The 20,247-nt window shown below is 33.2% G+C and overlaps 2 protein-coding genes across 6 annotated transcripts; one reads left to right on the top strand and one right to left on the bottom strand.

Moving 5' to 3' along the window:
• Positions 1-569: 569 nt before the first annotated feature.
• Positions 570-10,358, top strand: LOC123716287 (putative serine protease K12H4.7). Of its 4 annotated transcripts, XM_045671953.1 has the most exons (10): positions 570-621; positions 906-1,097; positions 1,257-1,441; positions 1,867-2,099; positions 2,242-2,380; positions 2,824-2,963; positions 3,937-4,053; positions 7,727-7,865; positions 9,283-9,456; positions 10,142-10,358. In XM_045671953.1, exons 1-10 carry the CDS (start codon positions 619-621, stop codon positions 10,245-10,247), a joined length of 1,428 nt encoding a protein of 475 aa, XP_045527909.1. In that variant the 5' UTR covers positions 570-618; the 3' UTR covers positions 10,248-10,358. The 4 variants fall into 4 exon arrangements, with proteins under 4 accessions (XP_045527909.1, XP_045527934.1, XP_045527925.1 ...); XM_045671978.1 differs by lacking the exons at positions 9,283-9,456; positions 10,142-10,358 and having other exon boundaries at positions 6,077-7,856; XM_045671969.1 differs by lacking the exons at positions 7,727-7,865; positions 9,283-9,456; positions 10,142-10,358 and adding an exon at positions 5,582-6,062.
• An 85-nt stretch (positions 10,359-10,443) lies between these two features.
• LOC123716311 (S-adenosylmethionine synthase) lies at positions 10,444-18,822 on the bottom strand. 2 transcript variants are annotated; one of them, XM_045671991.1, is made up of 11 exons: positions 18,688-18,822; positions 17,929-18,260; positions 17,568-17,645; positions 17,362-17,484; positions 16,797-16,909; positions 15,682-15,825; positions 14,784-14,870; positions 13,705-13,836; positions 13,163-13,345; positions 12,532-12,665; positions 10,444-11,457 (listed from the first exon to the last, which is right to left on the bottom strand). In XM_045671991.1, the coding sequence occupies exons 2-11, from the start codon at positions 18,041-18,043 to the stop codon at positions 11,352-11,354; spliced, it is 1,215 nt and encodes a 404-aa protein (XP_045527947.1). In that variant the 5' UTR covers positions 18,044-18,260; positions 18,688-18,822; the 3' UTR covers positions 10,444-11,351. The 2 variants fall into 2 exon arrangements, with proteins under 2 accessions (XP_045527947.1, XP_045527957.1); XM_045672001.1 differs by lacking the exon at positions 16,797-16,909 and adding an exon at positions 17,107-17,219.
• Positions 18,823-20,247: the final 1,425 nt, after the last annotated feature.

Below are 20,247 nucleotides of genomic sequence, written 5' to 3' on the forward strand. Positions count from 1 at the left end.
TAATTAAGATTATTTAAGATAACAAATGAAACGTATTTAGTATTATTCAACTTTTTATCTTTGTTGAATATTTGTATGATTTTTTTTGAAGAATACTACGTTGTCAAACTCATGGTAGATATACTAAAAACAAGGCTCATTACTTTCTTAGCTGTATGCATATTTTTGATCTGTTTGTAGAATATATTCGTATTCTTTAATTACTCAGCGACGTAGACATAACGCAATAAACTGCTAAAGATAATATCACATATTTATGTATGGTATTACAAATTATATTGATAATTTGGGTTACCTAATGTAATAATAAATTTTATATCATTTATATACTAACCAAATATCGGTCTGTAGATATTACCGTCCCATTTTATTATATTTAATGTATATAAAATATATAGAGTAGTATAGTTTTAAGCAATTTTAATTTATAATAAGTAATTTCCAAGTTTGTTTTGCTAAGATGGACAAAATCTCGTATTCACAAGATTCAGCTAATTATATTTTGAATGTACTTTATCATAACGTTAATCGTATTATCGCTATCTCAATAATACGATATCAATATCAGATAACGTGTCATAATTATTTAGACTTTATAGTGCTTTGACAATAATTGAAATGGTAAGTTTAATTTTGTGTTTTACTTTGTAATTAAATATTGTTGAACGGTTTGTAGGTTTATAGTCCCTTCGTAGGAACATCTCCTACTTAAGAGTTGATCCAATAAGGTGTTCTAGTGATCCGTTTTATATTTCGATCGTTATATACGAATCTAAATATGTTTAAAGCTACTATAACTTGAGGTTGTTTTTTTTTTAAATATTTAACATTAAATACCAATACGGGGTAAATATAAGTAAGAGAATTATAATTTTTAAATATTCCCTGAAATATTTTTGTTTCAGATTCTGTTCATACCCATATTATGCGCAATATCGTCCACATGGGCCGAGGAAATGATACTAGACCCACCACTCCGGGTAGATCTTTCATCTCCTGGAGATGTTCAGTTCTTGACCCCATCGAACGTGTTGACTGAATGGATCAACATGCCTATAGACCACTTTGATCCACAGAATACTGACACTTATAGAATGGTATGGTTAATATTATATTTAGCTCATTACTCTAATTATTAAACTAATTCACCAGAGGGAATGTGATATCAGCAATTGCTTTTGCAAAATTTATTAGTTTCGGTAATCTACTGGCGAGTTTTGAGTTTCCTCTCGTGTGTATTTTTTTATTTATTTCAGCGCTTTATGTTCAATGATCAATTTTTTGGCGGCGATGGGTCACCGCTTTATATTCTTGTGGGAGGGGAGTGGGACATCGTCGAAGGCTGGTTACGAGCTGGTAACATGTATCTTACAGCGCAGGAAAACAAAGGTTACATGTTCTATACAGAACATAGATATTATGGAGAGTCGCTTCCATACCAGTAGGTATCTGTTTAAAGTCATTGTACAGCGTGTTATATGTTTGTCGCCTGAGAGCGGTGTGGGCAATTGGTCATAAGTGTCTGTCGTGCCTTAAAAACCTGACCTGAGTTGGTTGCTTACAACCTTGCCAACTCACAAAACTTGGTGGTTTTAGTGTAAGGCATAATAAGAAGCTGATCATTTGCTTTCGTACGAAGACAAATTACCAACGAAACAGATCTCAGCCCTCTGTGCTTTCTAGACATTTATGTTCCTGCCCCTAAGAAAGTTAATTTGTTGTTGCTGGGGTAATAAAAATGAATCGAAAGTAGATTCGTTTTAGGATTTTGATAAATAAACATAGCGAAAAAAACCAATTTTAAATCCACCAATAGAATAATTTTAATCTGTACAATAATTAAAAATAAGGATTTCGGTTTTTCAGAAATTTCACAACCGAAAACCTACGCTTTCTAAATGTAGACCAAGCATTGGCTGACTTGGCATATTTTATACGTGAAATGAAAAGTCATCCACGGTTCGCTGAAAGTAAAGTGATTTTATTCGGTGGGTCATACGCAGCTAACATGGTTATTTGGTTCAAACAGAGATATCCACATTTGGTCGAAGGCGTAGTCGGATCCAGTGGTCCGATTTTAGCCAAAGTAGATTTTACAGGTAACAGTTTTTTAAAATTGATACAAGTATTAATATGTGGATTGTAAATCTAATATTCGAGAAACTTGGATATTTGCGTAATTTTATTCTGTCCTCCTAGCCACCCTTGTTTCACAGATATATATTTCATTTATTATTCCAGGATATTTAGAGGTAGTTCATCGAGCGTTTCAATCGGAATGCGGTGATCAAATGATAGCGACGATCAGACAGGGTATAATTGACACTGTGGCTTCCATGGCCACTGAGGAAGGTAGACGAAATTTGGAAAGGGCATACAGGTGAATTATTTTATTATGTGATTAAAATTATACATATTTCACAGCATAGCTGTGCTTCTAACTACTCTAAGATAGTTGTATAATGTAAGTTAACCCTATTAACGATAGTTTTGTCACGTATAAAAGTCATCACGGATTGCGGTTTCGTTTCTCCTTAAGGATTTTTAATACAATTTGTATTCATCATAAATGATATAATGTATGTTAATGATTCGTTGTTTTAGTACGCTTACTTCAATTCAAAAAAAATTGTTCTGTTTCGTTAACTATTAAACAATAATAATACAGTGACGGTTTTGACATCAGATTGCATCATTTTCTTGTTTTATTTTATAGACAAATAGGTTGACATATTCGATTTTACATATCCTTCGTATGTGTACTTACTGTACTATGCAATTTGTTTAGTTTAACTGTTATATTTAAATTATCTTTTTTTACAGATTGTGTAGACCTCTAAACTATGGCAATGAATTCGAGCTGGGATATTTTTCAGGGTTTATAAGTTGGACATTTTCCGGATCCGTACAACAAGCGCGCCCGGGAACACTTCGGTCAATTTGCAATAATTTCGATTCTTACGGTATGATTCTATTATTGTAAATACTATAGGCAATACAGTCATTTTAAAGTTTGCCCTGTTTCAATAATTACGATCTCTTCGCATAGAATTTTTTCGTATGCTGCGAAATAAAAAGGCCAATAACCAAGACGTTTTTGATAAACTATTATTAAACATTTTAAGGAGTATTATTCTGCAACAAAGAGGTAATAACAAATAATGTAATTTACCTACTGTAGCGGTAGTTCGTTAGCGATGGTTCTACGCCCTTGATTTGAAAAATAAAATATGAAAATCAGAATTCATAAGTGATTTTGATTTGATTATTTGTGATTGTTCAAAGATTTAAGAACGTTACTTTAGCGACGATTGAAGTCCAAGCGAAACCGAGTTGCAACCAATCCAAGTACAAAATCCTATCCAACAAACATTTTACTTCTCAAACTTCTTATCTTCTTCTGTGAAAACTATAAAAGTCTGGTTTCTATTGCTTTTGGTAGAATTCCAGAAAACATATTTTTGCTAAACTATGTAAAAATATAATAATATACTAATTGCAAAAGCTTATTCAAACATATTAATACCTGAGACTGCAGAAAACACCTGTTTTAGAACCTATGAAGCAGAACTGTAAGGTGAAATAATATCAAGTTCATAAGTAGTTTTTTTTAATCCAATAAAGTAGAAATACGAAATTTAAATTATTTACCGTAGAAAATTATTATCATGTTAAATTTGTGTAATATGTTAAACGTCATTCATTATTAATTGTATTTTATTACAAGATATTTAATTTGGTGACGCCTATGTCACATACAGTAGTGTGAATCGACATTCTATATGTTATGTACCGGTTGTCATTGTTACGAGTTTATTAACTATTCTGAAGAAAGCACATTGGACAGCTGGTCTTTAAGGTCTTTAAAAAAGGAGCGCCTTCTGTGAATCCTTCTTTAATCCATAAATAAATTGTAGCTTAAAAATATAATTTCAGGGTCAACACCAATGGAAAAAGTCGGTGGTTATATTGCAGCCACGCGTGGGATTGTAAATTGTACTAATATTTCTTACGAAAGCTATGTAAACCGCTACAGGTATACAAGTGATAATAGTAAGTATTGACCTCTTTATATAGTTTGTTTCGGTGGTCAGAGTCATTAGGGAAATGGACTATTATTGTAAATATTATCAACTGTAGTGATATTGTTGGAATTAGATAATAAGGATTAAGATATTTAGGCTTCAAAGCAATTTTGATTAAAATTTTGGGAAACAGTCTCAATTTCATCAAAATCGGTTAAGTAGTGTTTGGAATGGACTTGTAATAAATCATATCGTTAATTATTTACCTCAGTGTACAATTATTTCTGACTGGTTATATTTTTTAAATATTTTTGTTGTAATTTTAGATAATTAATATTAAGGTTGTAATAGTAAAAGCAGAGATATTTAAGAGCGACTTTAAACTATACTTTTTGTATTTTTCGCCATAAAACACAGCGATTTTTGTTTTTAATTTTGTATTATAATACAGTATTGCAAGCAATATCGTATAATATTGTATTGTCTTTGGTTAACATAGCTTTTACACATTGAATGCAAAACAATTTTTAACTTTGTTATTATATTATATAACAGCTATTTGTATTATTATAAACAATTATTTACATAATTTTAAAGTCGATACCAACTCCGGGGAAATAAATACAGATAACACAACTTTCTCTACACCTGTGATACTTTTGACATTCAACACCTTTTCTCTTCAGTCACCGTGACCACACACGCTGTAAAGCACGCGAAACGAAAAAAAATAAATTTAAAATTATGTAAATAATTATAAGTTTATAATAATACAAATAGCTTTAATCCGGTCAAAAAATTGTTTTCTTTCGTTTAATATTTCTGTTAGTGTTCACCGATACTGTTGCACATTTTGTTTCACATACTTTCGACGTTTAGTCACACATTCCATCAAGTTTATGTTTTTAGATCGGACATGGTATTACCAGACAGTACAGATACCGGCAAACATCATCAACAAAATGTCGAGAAGACATTTTTAGGTACCAATGGGAGTTTGACTCCGACTTCGATCGCGTAATTAGTACGATGCGAAATCTTTCCCCCACTCCGTTGTTTATTGCTCAAGAAGTTTGCCGGTATCCGTACCGAATTTGGTTATTATCAAACAGCCTCACGAAGCGGCACAGTTTTCGTTAGCATTAATACAGTTCAAGAACACACTCGATGTCTTCAAGATATTTTCGACGTTTAGTGGCAAATTCCACCAAGTTTTATTTTTTTAGATCGGGCATGGTATTACCAGACATGTACCGAAAATGGTTATTACCAAACAGCCCCACGAAGCGGCACAATTTTCGTTAGCATTAATACAGTTCAAGAACACACTCGATGTCTTCAACATATTTTCGACGTTTAGTGGCAAATTCCACCAAGTTTTATTTTTTTAGATCGGGCATGGTATTACCAGACATGTACCGAAAATGGTTATTACTAAACAGCCCCACGAAGCGGCACAATTTTCGTTAGCATTAATACAGTTCAAGAACACACTCGATGTCTTCAACATATTTTCGACGTTTAGTGGCAAATTCCACCAAGTTTTATTTTTTTAGATCGGGCATGGTATTACCAGACATGTACCGAATATGGTTATTACCAAACAGCCCCACGAAGCGGCACAGTTTTCGTTAGCATTAATACAGTTCAAGAACACACTCGATGTCTTCAACATATTTTCGACGTTTAGTGGCAAATTCCACCAAGTTTTATTTTTTTAGATCGGGCATGGTATTACCAGACATGTACCGAAAATGGTTATTACCAAACAGCCCCACGAAGCGGCACAATTTTCGTTAGCATTAATACAGTTCAAGAACACACTCGATGTCTTCAACATATTTTCGACGTTTAGTGGCAAATTCCACCAAGTTTTATTTTTTTAGATCGGGCATGGTATTACCAGACATGTACCGAAAATGGTTATTACCAAACAGCCCCACGAAGCGGCACAATTTTCGTTAGCATTAATACAGTTCAAGAACACACTCGATGTCTTCAACATATTTTCGACGTTTAGTGGCAAATTCCACCAAGTTTGATTTTTTTAGATCGGGCATGGTATTACCAGACATGTACCGAATATGGTTATTACCAAACAGCCCCACGAAGCGGCACAGTTTTCGTTAGCATTAATACAGTTCAAGAACACACTCGATGTCTTCAACATATTTTCGACGTTTAGTGGCAAATTCCACCAAGTTTTATTTTTTAAGATCGGGCATGGTATTACCAGACATGTACCGAAAATGGTTATTACCAAACAGCCCCACGAAGCGGCACAATTTTCGTTAGCATTAATACAGTTCAAGAACACACTCGATGTCTTCAACATATTTTCGACGTTTAGTGGCAAATTCCACCAAGTTTTATTTTTTTAGATCGGGCATGATATTACCAGACATGTACCGAAAATGGTTATTACCAAACAGCCCCACGAAGCGGCACAATTTTCGTTAGCATTAATACAGTTCAAGAACACACTCGATGTCTTCAACATATTTTCGACGTTTAGTGGCAAATTCCACCAAGTTTTATTTTTTTAGATCGGGCATGGTATTACCAGACATGTACCGAATATGGTTATTACCAAACAGCCCCACGAAGCGGCACAGTTTTCGTTAGCATTAATACAGTTCAAGAACACACTCGATGTCTTCAACATATTTTCGACGTTTAGTGGCAAATTCCACCAAGTTTTATTTTTTTAGATCGGGCATGGTATTACCAGACATGTACCGAATATGGTTATTACCAAACAGCCCCACGAAGCGGCACAATTTTCGTTAGCATTAATACAGTTCAAGAACACACTCGATGTCTTCAACATATTTTCGACGTTTAGTGGCAAATTCCACCAAGTTTTATTTTTTTAGATCGGGCATGGTATTATCAGACATGTACCGAAAATGGTTATTACCAAACAGCCCCACGAAGCGGCACAATTTTCGTTAGCATTAATACAGTTCAAGAACACACTCGATGTCTTCAACATATTTTCGACGTTTAGTGGCAAATTCCACCAAGTTTTATTTTTTTAGATCGGGCATGGTATTACCAGACATGTACCGAAAATGGTTATTACCAAACAGCCCCACGAAGCGGCACAATTTTCGTTAGCATTAATACAGTTCAAGAACACACTCGATGTCTTCAACATATTTTCGACGTTTAGTGGCAAATTCCACCAAGTTTTATTTTTTTAGATCGGGCATGGTATTACCAGACATGTACCGAATATGGTTATTACCAAACAGCCCCACGAAGCGGCACAATTTTCGTTAGCATTAATACAGTTCAAGAACACACTCGATGTCTTCAACATATTTTCGACGTTTAGTGGCAAATTCCACCAAGTTTTATTTTTTTAGATCGGGCATGGTATTACCAGACATGTACCGAAAATGGTTATTACCAAACAGCCCCACGAAGCGGCACAATTTTCGTTAGCATTAATACAGTTCAAGAACACACTCGATGTCTTCAACATATTTTCGACGTTTAGTGGCAAATTCCACCAAGTTTTATTTTTTTAGATCGGGCATGGTATTACCAGACATGTACCGAAAATGGTTATTACCAAACAGCCCCACGAAGCGGCACAATTTTCGTTAGCATTAATACAGTTCAAGAACACACTCGATGTCTTCAACATATTTTCGACGTTTAGTGGCAAATTCCACCAAGTTTTATTTTTTTAGATCGGGCATGGTATTACCAGACATGTACCGAATATGGTTATTACCAAACAGCCCCACGAAGCGGCACAGTTTTCGACCAATTGCGATGGCTCTCGGTGCCATTCTACGTTGATTTATGTAAACAGGCATTCGATCAAAGGTCAGTAATAAAATACTTATATACATGCTTTTCAAAGGAAGAATAGTAGTACTAGGCGCGTTAGTAAAAAGACGATTATGTTTTATTAAATTATTCAGGTATTTTCAGGTTTACACACTTAAAATATCTTTTTTCTATAGCTAAAATTCCCATTTCAAACAACTTTAGCGAGTTCGCCACGTACTTTGTTATTTCCTGCGTACAAAGTACCTACCCGTAGTAGTAGCTCCATGATTAATGTATTTGAAAATTACTCTCTTGGCTGTTTCAGAAACCCGCCTTATCGGTCTCTTCTAACTCATGTTTGTCATGACAGTTTTTAATGTTGAAGCTATGTTTCGTCCATATTTATAAATCGAGCCAAAAATCAGTTAAGATCTGTTGTAACAACCCAAAAGCTTTGTGAAATTCTCAGCCTCGTTTATTTCTACGCGACGAAAAGCCAGTCACCCAGCACTCCATTCTTACACTTTTTCGTACTTTTGTGGGTATAATATTATGGACTCATCAATTCTTCTACAACGGCATGGTGTGGTGGACTTAGTTTCCGCACTTAGACGCACTTAGACTCAACTCCGTTGTGAGTAAATTCCTTGCTAATTAAGCCAGCCTAGGTTCTTCCAGAAGCACAGAAGTCTCCTGGGAACTTCACAGGCTTCAGCGACCACACTGCTCCGAACACGTCGTGTAGAGGATACGAGCCAGCAGGCGTCATTGAGGATCCTCGTCTTGCATTTCTTCTACTATAAAACACAGTAACACGTATCTGAAAATATTCTCGACTTTTTAAATAATTTGAGCAGTTTCTCTCGATGTAGGGCGTCCCGGGCGGGTCTCGTCGTTAATTAAAGTTCTTCCTATCTTAAACTCAGCGCATCAACGAGCACTTGCAGAATATGCACCCCTACTGTTACCATAAAATTTTAATTTACCAGCTCCTTAGGAAAGACAATATTCTACCACCACCACCAACTTCAAAATTATCCATTTTTAAGAACACGTTAAAAACCACAAGCGAATCGATTGTTAGTTTTATCACTGCACTAATATTATAAAGAAAAGATTTGATTGTTTGTTTGCATTGAATAGGCTCCAAAACTGAAGTACTGATGTAAAATCTCTACACGACTATAACCCCACGTTATCCCTGAAAATTATACATATGCAATCAATAAAAGTATATCGCATTATTACTATTTATTAAAACACCCATAGTATGTCTTCTTTTAAAACTAACAATTGTTCTTCTAAGGTATTGCAAGGGCACCTTGTGAGGAAAACAGTTTGCCTATAATTGTCTTTTTGTTGCTAATTTACTATCTTAATTCTAATATAATTTTTATTTTTCGTCCATTTTAATTAAAATGCTACGCAATGTAATGTAACTTTTATCTTAATTTAAACTCAAATATTACAGATTTGACGAAGCCTTCGTAAATGCAGCAGCGGACCGCACCAACAGAGTATTTGGTGGTTTAAAACCTCAAGTGAACAACACAATAAATATCCATGGTGTTATTGATCCCTGGCACGACCTTGGAGTTTATGATCGGGATTTGTCGGAAACATCGCCTACCTACACTGTAGCGAGGTAATTTTAATGTCATACTCATAGAGGGCGCTTTTTATAATTATATAGTGTCACCTCACTAAATTGTATATAGGCATAGAGCGTTATGGCCATATAACATGTTAAAAAAATCTATCAAGGCCGCGCTTACCTTCGCTTTGTATGGTTATCATTGTACATCGGACTTATAGAAAACTACTTTAACAATATACGATATCTCTGTAGTCTAGACTCAAATGATTTATGTACATTTTTAATCAATATCATTTAAGAAGCATTACATAGAAGCCCATGACTGTTTTAAGGCCTAGGTGATAAATATAGAAAATTCATCCAAAATAAAGAAAATAATCAAATGTGGTATGTAACTGTAAAAAAATAGGATTGGAATTTCAAGTATCACGTAAGCAGATTTACTGCAATTTATTCCCGCCTCCTTCCTCTTGTCAGCAAAAGTAAGCAAAGCTCTCAAAAATAATATTACATAAACGCATTATTTTATTGTAGGAATCGTCGAAAATGCATTTCGTTTTCAAGCATAGACAATGTGTGGGTAAATGTGTAAAAAAGTAAATAATTACTGTTGACGTAATCACCAAATAAGAAAATCAAATACCACCCCCTAAGTGCTTTCATATTACTTGAACGGCCTCACATTCTTAATTTAAAATATAATACCAATACCAAATTAAATCGTTATTTTCAGGGCCTCTCACTGCTTCGACTTGCAAAGTTGGCTTGTAACTGACACCATCCGTATGACTAACGCGCAACAGGCAGCGCGAAGACTTATAGCCAGTTGGCTTCGATAAAGATATCGGTTTTTGTAGTTACTATGCCTTTCCTTTTTTTAAGTTTATTGTGAAATATGTCTGTAAAACTCAAGGATAACTTAGGTATTTGCAATAAAATAGCTTTATAACCATTCTAGTTTTATTTTCATTTTGAATTAAAAATACATCAAATCCATTAACCGTGAAAACAGGTGAGGCGAAATAAAAAAATATATATTCGAATTCCCGATCGTGTCAAGAATACAATTTATTTTCAAATTCACAAACGTGACAAATTTCCACAATTATCCAAAGTTTCAACGGGGGAACCAGATCGAAAAATACATCATAATTAGTCACTACCCGACTACCGACGATCAAAGTTCTAAATACACTAATTTCATAAAATTCAAATAACTTCATCTAAATATCGGCAGCATTGTAAATGCACGGTACGCTACTGCCGTGAACGGGTCGGTGTGCTTTCGAAATGGCTCTTTTCCACTTTCGATCCTTTTCGGAAACACAACACAAATCGCAGTGCGCCAGAGGCGGGGAAAGAATATACAACAACTGTGATATTATACTGTGGCACATCTCGCGCACTGCTGTTTTGCAGCGCCATCACTACCGGCCGACAGACGGGTATGTAGGTATGTGTTCTATTGCTTTACGCTAAGCTGCTTTCATACAGGTCAGTTTAAATATAATATCACTTATGGCTCAGGTAATTGGGCAGGTCGGGCCGGAGTAGGCACTGTGACGCGCTCAGGGCAGTAACCGGCGTTACCGATTCGTAGCGCTTAAAATAACAAAGCTCAAATTCGAGATGGGCAGTTCACCATTTACGGGCTTACAACGTAACATAATTCATAAATAACACTGAGTTCAAGCATAAACGTGGCCTGCGGTGATGCTTAAAATTAGCTCAAATGGTGGAACTGCGAGCGTCCCCGAACTAACTCAAATTCAGAAATGACGTTACGCCTACTACACTACTGACGAATACTTATCGAATAGGTGCGAGCGTTAGCTCCATTACAAATAATCTATAGAGAGAAGTTAGTGTTAGCTCTCGCTACGAAACACACAAGTGTTCAAATATACTGAAATATTTACAATAATCTAGGAGTTCGTCGCAAGTCAATCTACGATGAGGGGCTTCGGCGTCTCCCAGGGGAAGCCCTCTCGTCCGAAGTGTCCGTACGTCGAGGTTCTTTGATAGATCGGCGCCTTGAGGTTCAGGTCCCTACAGAAACCAATTGGTTATGAGATCATGAAATAAGCATTATGCAACAAACCGATTAATTTTATTTTTATACAATAACTGACTTATATAGTAAATAAATTAAATTAGTAAAATCCCTTAAAATAAAAAACCTGGACTTCTATCATAGATTACCTTTGGGGCACAAACATGTGACACTAGATGATCTGAAGCCAACAAATGATGGACATTGATTAAATTTCTATGGAAAGTTGGGGAAAACTTTTATTTAAGAAAATTTTAGATAAATCATAGGAACAAACAAATCCAAGTAAATGAAACAATATCACAAATTATACTTTCAATATAAAGCTATAAGAGAAGAGAGAACAATCACAATTACTGTGTGTCCGAGTAATTTTAAAATAATTGGACGCTATGAGATGCCTATGTAATGCCTTGTTACTAACAGATTTGTATATTTATTTTGCTGTCCTATATTTAGTTAAACGATTAGAAGTCCATTGTGTTTAATGATAATGAACTTATTAATTAGGATATTTTCTGTATTATTGCTTTGGAGATAAGATCTTGATGCAACAATTTATATACTTTGTTTGCTTAAAATAATTGTGATTACCACAGCTCCGATGACAGTCAAATCACAATGCTGATTCTTATATTTTATTATTAATAATTATGTATAATATAAAAAGATTATACTTGGGCGAATATCATTATTATATATAAATAAAATGGTCAGGTTAGACCATTTCTAACTCAAATGCTGAACTTTTTAATGATCTTTTGTTTTGCAGATCTCGTCCCAAATACCAAAATAAATATTAAATTAGATTAACTTTTATGCAAGTATTTACATTTTTTCGTAATTATATAGCTGATATTTTTTAAATATAGTGATTTAGATTTTCACATTAAAATTATAGTTTAAAATTAGCCAAACATAAATTATATAGTCCTGTTTATTTTGTCCGTACATTCTACCTAATATAATTAACGATTATAACTTTATAATTGTTCAAATTTATTAAAATTGTATAAGATATCATTTATAATTCAAATGAATACTAATTATTAATTAATTAAATTACTTACTTGACGATCTTGCCCGGTCTCAGGTCAAAGTTCTTAAGAATGATGGAGAGCAGCTCTTGCTGTGTCTTGTGCGAGGTGCCATAGTCGAACACAGTGATCGACAGCGGCTTCGCTACTCCGATGGCGTATGCGACCTGCGAATATTGTAGGATAATAAAAAAAATTTAATACTAAATGTAACAAAGTGATCTGAATAATGTCTTATCTCCCCTTTTTTAGGTTAGGTTAGGTTTCATTATTATGTAAACAATTTTTTTGATAGCACTAAGAAAAGGTTTATGAGAAAATACCGTAATGAGCCAATATTACTCTAGCACTGAAGAATTCTCTTAAGAAGTTAGTTAAGAAATATACCTCTTCTCATCTCAAAATAAACATAATTTGAATGAAAATTACAGTTAAAACTGTAATTATGGAGAAGTACTTTTAATGAGTAAGAATTATTCAATAACTTTAGAGAAATTATCACTATATTAAATAATAAAGCAAGTAGTATAGCAATAAGTTTCTGCTAATTTTGGCATTTACTTCTTATCAGATTTGATTTTCTTTGTTACTAACCTAAAATGTAATTTAAAATAAAAATATCTACTCGTTTGGTGGCTTTTGCTATTTATCATGGATGTCTCACCTGAACCATGCATCGTCTGCAAAGACCGGCCTTAACTAGAGATTTGGCGACCCAGCGGGCAGCGTAAGCAGCAGATCTGTCCACTTTAGTGAAGTCCTTGCCGGAGAAAGCACCTCCGCCATGGGCACCCCAACCGCCGTATGTGTCCACTATTATCTTGCGACCGGTTAGACCAGCATCCGACTGAAAGATTAAAATTCATGGTATAAATTAAATTTTAAGTTTATTCATATCAGAATTTATTTAAAAGCTTTATTAGGATTTGAAAATTATACATTGTGTATAAAATGTGTAATATTAGCGTAAATGAGAAAATATTGTGACCTAAACGATTAGTCATCATTAATTGAATAAAAAAAATTGTTTCACACTGTCACGGCCCGTCCGTGTTTATTATATGGATTCCCGAATTCATTCGTTTCAGATAGTAAGTAACAAAACAATTTTCCAATAAAGAAAATAATCACAAAATTGAAAAATATACAAGGTCATATGTTAAATAATATTTTTCAAATAGTGCCATATGTTTCAAATGGCCTCACCTGAGGTCCACCAATGATGAACAGGCCGCACGGATTGATGTGAACAACAGTTCTTTCATCAAGGTACTGAGATGGAATGACCTCATTGATCACCTTGTCTCTTATTTCTTCACGGAGAGTTTCCAGGCTTATCTAGAATTAATATTAAAACCCATTTAATTAAAGTTAACTATGGAAGCTCTTAAAATATGGCGATGATTCTTAACCTTTTCAAGTAGTTGAAATTTATATTAACATCAAAAGTGTAATAAGAAGAAATATAATACATATCTCTCAGGCCTGGGTGTAACAGTAATCAAGTTGATTGAGCACTGAAGACCAATCAATACAATATAAACTTTTTAGGTATAGAATGGAACAATTTTTACATATAACAACAGAGTTGTTGGTTGGTTTAATAATAACATCTCATTTCACTGAAATACAAAAAAAATTGAAAACTACAAACTTTCTATACATTTAATAAGATTTATATTTTAACAGCTAATTACTGTCAAGTGATATAAAAATTAATGTAGCTTAAAATTCCAGTTATATACTATAGCCTTGAGTGATAAATAGATAACCTACTTCTGGAATCTTGACACTTAAAGTTATCTAATTCCTGTCTGTTAAACCAAACATATTTTAGTAACCCCACTGATAAAATATTTTAATATGAAAGAGAAGAAGGCAAAGGCATCAACTGTGAAATGTTTAATCGCTTTTTGTTACATTGTCTGTATGACGTATCTTCGTGTGTTTTTTATTATGTGAAAACAATTAATATGTTAATATATAGATTTACATATTACCTTATTTGAATATTGTATTCAAATTGAGGTTATAGTATGTAAATGTTTAATATATAATTGTATGAATCTATCTCATAAAATTACATATATTTTCCTGGCTCATTTTTCTCTTGGAATAGAAAAAAAATTAGGAATTTGTCATTATGCAGAAATACACTCAATTTATTGTAAACCTTCTAAGCAGAAGCTTTCTCCTAATAAATAGAACTAAACAGTGTTTCCTGGGAATTTCAAAAAAGTTTAGACAAACACAATGAAAAACTTTCAAAGTATATGAAAATCTACCTTTTCTGAATGTTGCAGAGAAACAACAACAGTATGCACTCTTTGGGGAACAGTTGCACCTCCAGCAAATATGTACTCGCATGTAACCTGAAATACAAGTAATATTTTTTTATTTATTTACATTGTTATATTTTGTAGAAAATCAGTCCAACCACACACATCAATACATATATAATTATTCACATATAAATTATTATAAACAGGCAACCAAAATTATAGTCGAGACCTAGATTGTAGGGGACTTTTGATTCTACACTCTTGAGATTCTTTATACGATCTCAATTAGTTTAGAAAATTTCATTATAGAGGAAATTAAACTTAAAAAATTAATATAAATCATTTCGCCAAATATGCATTACCTTATTACTAGACGATACATTCATATCCATTCACTTATTACGTATAATCGATGCTACTAACATTGATAACCAATAACTAAATTTCATAAACAATTCCCTCCAGTAGTTTTAACAATGACGTGTTCTGTTTGTTCATAATACATTCGTGTTTTTAAAGAAATATTTCATGAATCTTTCACTGATAAAATGTAACCCCACACTTTTGATACTATTGTTATTATACAATTTAAATAACAATGAAGATTGTTACATTAGAAACCAGTTCAGTTTAATAGAATTGTAACATTCAATTTAACGTTGCCGTTTTGGTGACTTTCTTACTAAAAGCTTATGGCTTATAACCCGAAGAGCGGGGGTTTGATTCCCAGCTAATAGATAGTTGTTGCTAGTATGCATTTATCCTAAGAGCTATTTGTCTTAAGATAATATCTGGGGCTAATAATATAGATGTGTATGCTGTAATATTTACCATCAATATTTTTTTAATTCTAAACATAATGGTTTAAAACCTTAAGTTCAAATTGAATAAAGATTATTACTTGTGTCTTGGAGTCAGGTCGAGCCCACCAAAACTCTCCATTTCGTCGGAGCTCAGCAATTTTCTGGTTCAGTCTGTGAGCCAGCACCACAGTTAAGGGCATACATTCTTCAGTTTCATCAGTAGCGTATCCAAACATTAATCCCTGTTGAGATGTAATCATGGTAATAATTTTAATAAGGTATTCAAAGAACATAGAACATAAAGATAATGATTTTCTTAAATACAATATAATCTGAAAATAAAATAAGACCATCTATATATCAGAGAATTTCAGCCAAAAACAATAAAAAATGTTTTGGACTCAAGAAAGCAAGGTATATTTGAAATTATATATAATTTGATAAATTGATTTTGATTGATAAATTTATTATTATTAATTATCATATAACCCAATTTGAGTAAGTGTTAAATCCAAGTGTCTTAGGATAAGATTCATAGTCAAGACTGAAGAGAGTAAACCCAATGTGTCCAACTCATAGAAGTCAAACTTAGCGCTATATCTCTATTCTGAATATCACCCTAATGGCTAATGATTTTTGAAAACCCAGAAAATATGCACAATGAGAATTGATTGCTTTGATGTTATTGATGATCATAAATTAAAGAAGATAAAATAAATTAAACATTATTATTCAAGGTCTCTAGAAACCTATACCTTCTAAAAAAATCTGTTCATATTTGTACCCTAGATTTTCATTAACAGAGTATCAGCATTACAATGATACTTTACTAAAAAGTAAAAGTATAATGAACAATTGTTATGTGCATATATAAATGGCAAAACACATACAATTCATTTTGCAACAAATTCAAATACAAAAGGTCACATCTCTATTTACATAAAAATATACAGGTTAAATACTTTGTTATGATTTAAAAGAAACATGTTATTGTGTCTATTGCAGGATGTATTAAATCTGATTATTAGATGTTGTAATAATAATAATTTCCTTAACTAGTTTATAAATTTATTATCTGGATTTACTAAATCTTAATATTTTAGGCTTAGAAGGCTGATCACCTACTTGCCTTGCCTGATATTTGTAATGGATGTATCATGTTTCTTGAATTATTTTGTCTCCTCTATTTATAAATACCTAACTAGTGGCATACCTGATCACCGGCCCCAACTTCTTCATCATTTCTGTTCTCATGCACCCCTGCAGCAATGTTTGGTGACTGTTGGTCCAGTGCCAGCATCACGCTGCATGTCTTGTAATCAAACCCTGACCCAACATGCATTAACAATTAAATGTTTATTTATGATGTTACAATATATCCAACATCTAACTCCGGACAAATGTTTCAAGATTGTTGTTTACACCATAGTATGATACAGTGACTAATGACTCAACTCCTAGAAAGCATGCATTTCCCTATATTGACCATGATATCCCAATTCGTGCAGAGCCGAGAAGTATACCTGATCTCCAGCCCCCAAGTCAGATTCATCTCTGTCCTGATATACCCCTTCGGCAATGTTGGGACTTTGTTCTTCAATTGCCACTAACAAATTTAGTGTTCTCCAATCAAAACCTAGTGCATGAAACACAATTTAGACTACTTTTAATTGGAGGTCAAGAGACAATTTTGAACTGTGTTCAATATCACTGTCTGGCTTGTTGCCAATTGATAATAATTATGTTTGTTTACTAATATTATTAAACTTTCCACAAACCTTTGGAAGAATCATCATAGCCGATATGTTTAACAGTTTCTCTCACAACCTTTTGATAGTCAACAAAAGCCTTTGATGTTATTTCACCACACAACAGTACCATGCCCGTCTTTGTTACCGTTTCTATAAATAAACACAATATAAATAATACCGAACATTTATTGGTATCAAATATCGGTACTTAGGGAGTTTGCGCGTTAACTTACCACATGCGACTTTTGCGTCCGGGTCTTGAGCTAAATGAGCATCCAATATTGCATCACTAATTTGATCACACATCTTGTCTGAAATAAAATATTGATATTTCACAGTTAAACATAGAAATAATTTAATTGGTTGCGGTTGGTCCAACCACGTGTTTTGATTATTGCAAAGCATAACATGACCCAGAACATGTGATGTAATTGAATTTACATCTTACACCACATTGAAATCTGTGAAGTGTATAAGTACTTTTTCATACAAAAACAAAACAAAGTGGTCGTAACTAATGTAATATATGCGCACATGTTTTAAGTCGGCCATTTTTTTAATATTTTCGTTATTCCCGTATACTGAAGAACTAACCTGGATGACCCTCGCCCACTGATTCTGAAGTAAATAGAAACACTGATCCATCTTCCATATCATAGCTGTGGCCATTTGACTTTGCAAAGCCATTCATTTTCGAGGTTTCCGGCATTCTGAATTTAGAGTTAGCTCACAAAAATAACACGATAAAACCTCTCGTAATAATACTGTGGAAAAGAGGCCCGGCGCGCGCTCACACTGATATTTATAACGTTGGGGTGGCGCTATAGTATTCAAAATATAAGCCAATCACAAACGTCGTATTTGACACTGCTCGTCAAAAACTGGGCTGCTATTGGCAGTTTTATTTTGTTTTCATTCGGTATAACCTAAAAAAAAAGTTCCTTGTGTAATCTGTGATGATATGAAAACTGGCGCGTATTGTAATAAAAATAAAGTTTATATTATTTGCAATTATCATAAATCCTAAGCAACCGAAATAACCAGAATTATAAAGTTCAAAAGAAATTTAGGTAGTGAAATTTAATTAATTTATGAATACTTTTAATATATAAATACTGTAGCTGTTTTATTTTTCGTATACTGCATGTATGTGTGTTATTAGCGGTTGTTTTCTAGTTATTAAACAATTGAAATTAAATATTGAATACCTAATACATAATAACGTTTTATTGTTAAAGGAATATTACAATGTATAATCATATATAAAAATTAATTAAGTTAAGAAATTGAACAAAGTAATAAATATTAACTGAAAATAATATTAACTATTTAAAAATTTTTACTAAATGATACCTTTATTATTTGCTATTTGGTTCGATTTGACACAAGTAGTTAGTAAATAATCACTGAACACGCACTAGTAAGAACGTTTCCCGACTGCAATCATACGCAAACTGACTCCAAAACTCGCATGTCCATAAACTTAAAGATTAGTTCACACAAAGAGTGAAGTTAAATATGTATTTATTCATTTTAGTCTAAGAGCTTTCGCTTGAATTCGAAATTTATATTAAGTGAGTCGCTGTAAGTTGAATTTCTGATAAAAATATTTTCTTATTAATTTATTTTATTTCCAAAAACGATATAGGTAGGTATTTATTAAATATTTCATATATTATTATTTATTTAAACAATAAATGTAGGTTATAAGTTATAATTTTAGATACGGTAAATTTCAACATGAAAGAAACAAACAGAAATGGAAACACGGGAATTCTATAAAAAAATGTAGTCAACATATTTTGTATAAACGAAAAAGTACTGTATTTATAATATAATAGCATTAAAGAGCGAGAAAATGTTAATAGGTACTTGCATAAAGAACAATAAGTAATTAATCGGTAGTTTAATTTAATTATACGTATTAATTTGTTCTTGCTGTTTTTATACCTACCAAACAAAAAGTATTTTTAGGAAGATATTTCTGCTACATTTATTCAAGTGTGAGGCTGAGGTTACGTATGAGGCACGAAGGATTTCATCCTGACATCACGACAAACTTTGGGAATTAGATCATGGATCTCCTCACGTATACTGACGGTTGAAATATTCGCTTTCATCAACCATCGCTAAATTTGTTAAAAAAACTAAATTTCAGTTGATTTACAATTTATCTCTTAAACTGTTAGTAGATGAACTAATGACGTAATTTCGGTGTGAGAGTTCAGCGATAACATTATAGAATTTCTTGATATTACGTATCTAAGATTATTTGCTTAAAAACAAGCCAGAAGTATTGAAAAAATAAAAGTTCATATCGCTCAAAAGAGTTAAATATCAAAAACACATTATTTAATTTTAATTTGATTCTGCTGTCGGTTAGTTTCGTTACTTTTTTGTGTTGTTTAGTTTTGTTTATTTTTTACTTTTAATATGTTATACATCTTCGCAGTAGAGCACGATTGCCCACTCGATACAATTATACCATTAGTGATCTAACGTTGGCTAGATTCTCACAGATAAAAGGTCGGGGAGTATATATTAATGCAGATCTTGGTTTTGCGCACCACATAGATAAGACATGCAAAAAGCTTACAGAAACCTATTCATATTACGAATAGCTTGTGGCTTCACGAATATCTGTGCAATCAGATCAGTATATAATGCGTAAGTTAGTCACTTGGTCGTGGCGGTGGATGGTGTGGGCTTCATATGGTACCCGATAGACCCTTCTGGGTATAGTGGGTGGGGTCTTCTGGCTGGTATGACTAGCTACGCCTCAGAAGAGAGCTTGCTTTGTCTGTGTATTTATTTGGGATACTTACGTGTCGGGTTCGTAATCTGGATATTATGGAGAGACTAGGTCTACGGGTACCAAGCAAAAACCTGAGGCGGACTGTGTAGTTCTATCGC

This window comes from Pieris brassicae, chromosome 1, assembly GCF_905147105.1.
Source record: "Pieris brassicae chromosome 1, ilPieBrab1.1, whole genome shotgun sequence".
Taxonomy (NCBI): Eukaryota; Metazoa; Arthropoda; class Insecta; order Lepidoptera; family Pieridae; genus Pieris; species Pieris brassicae.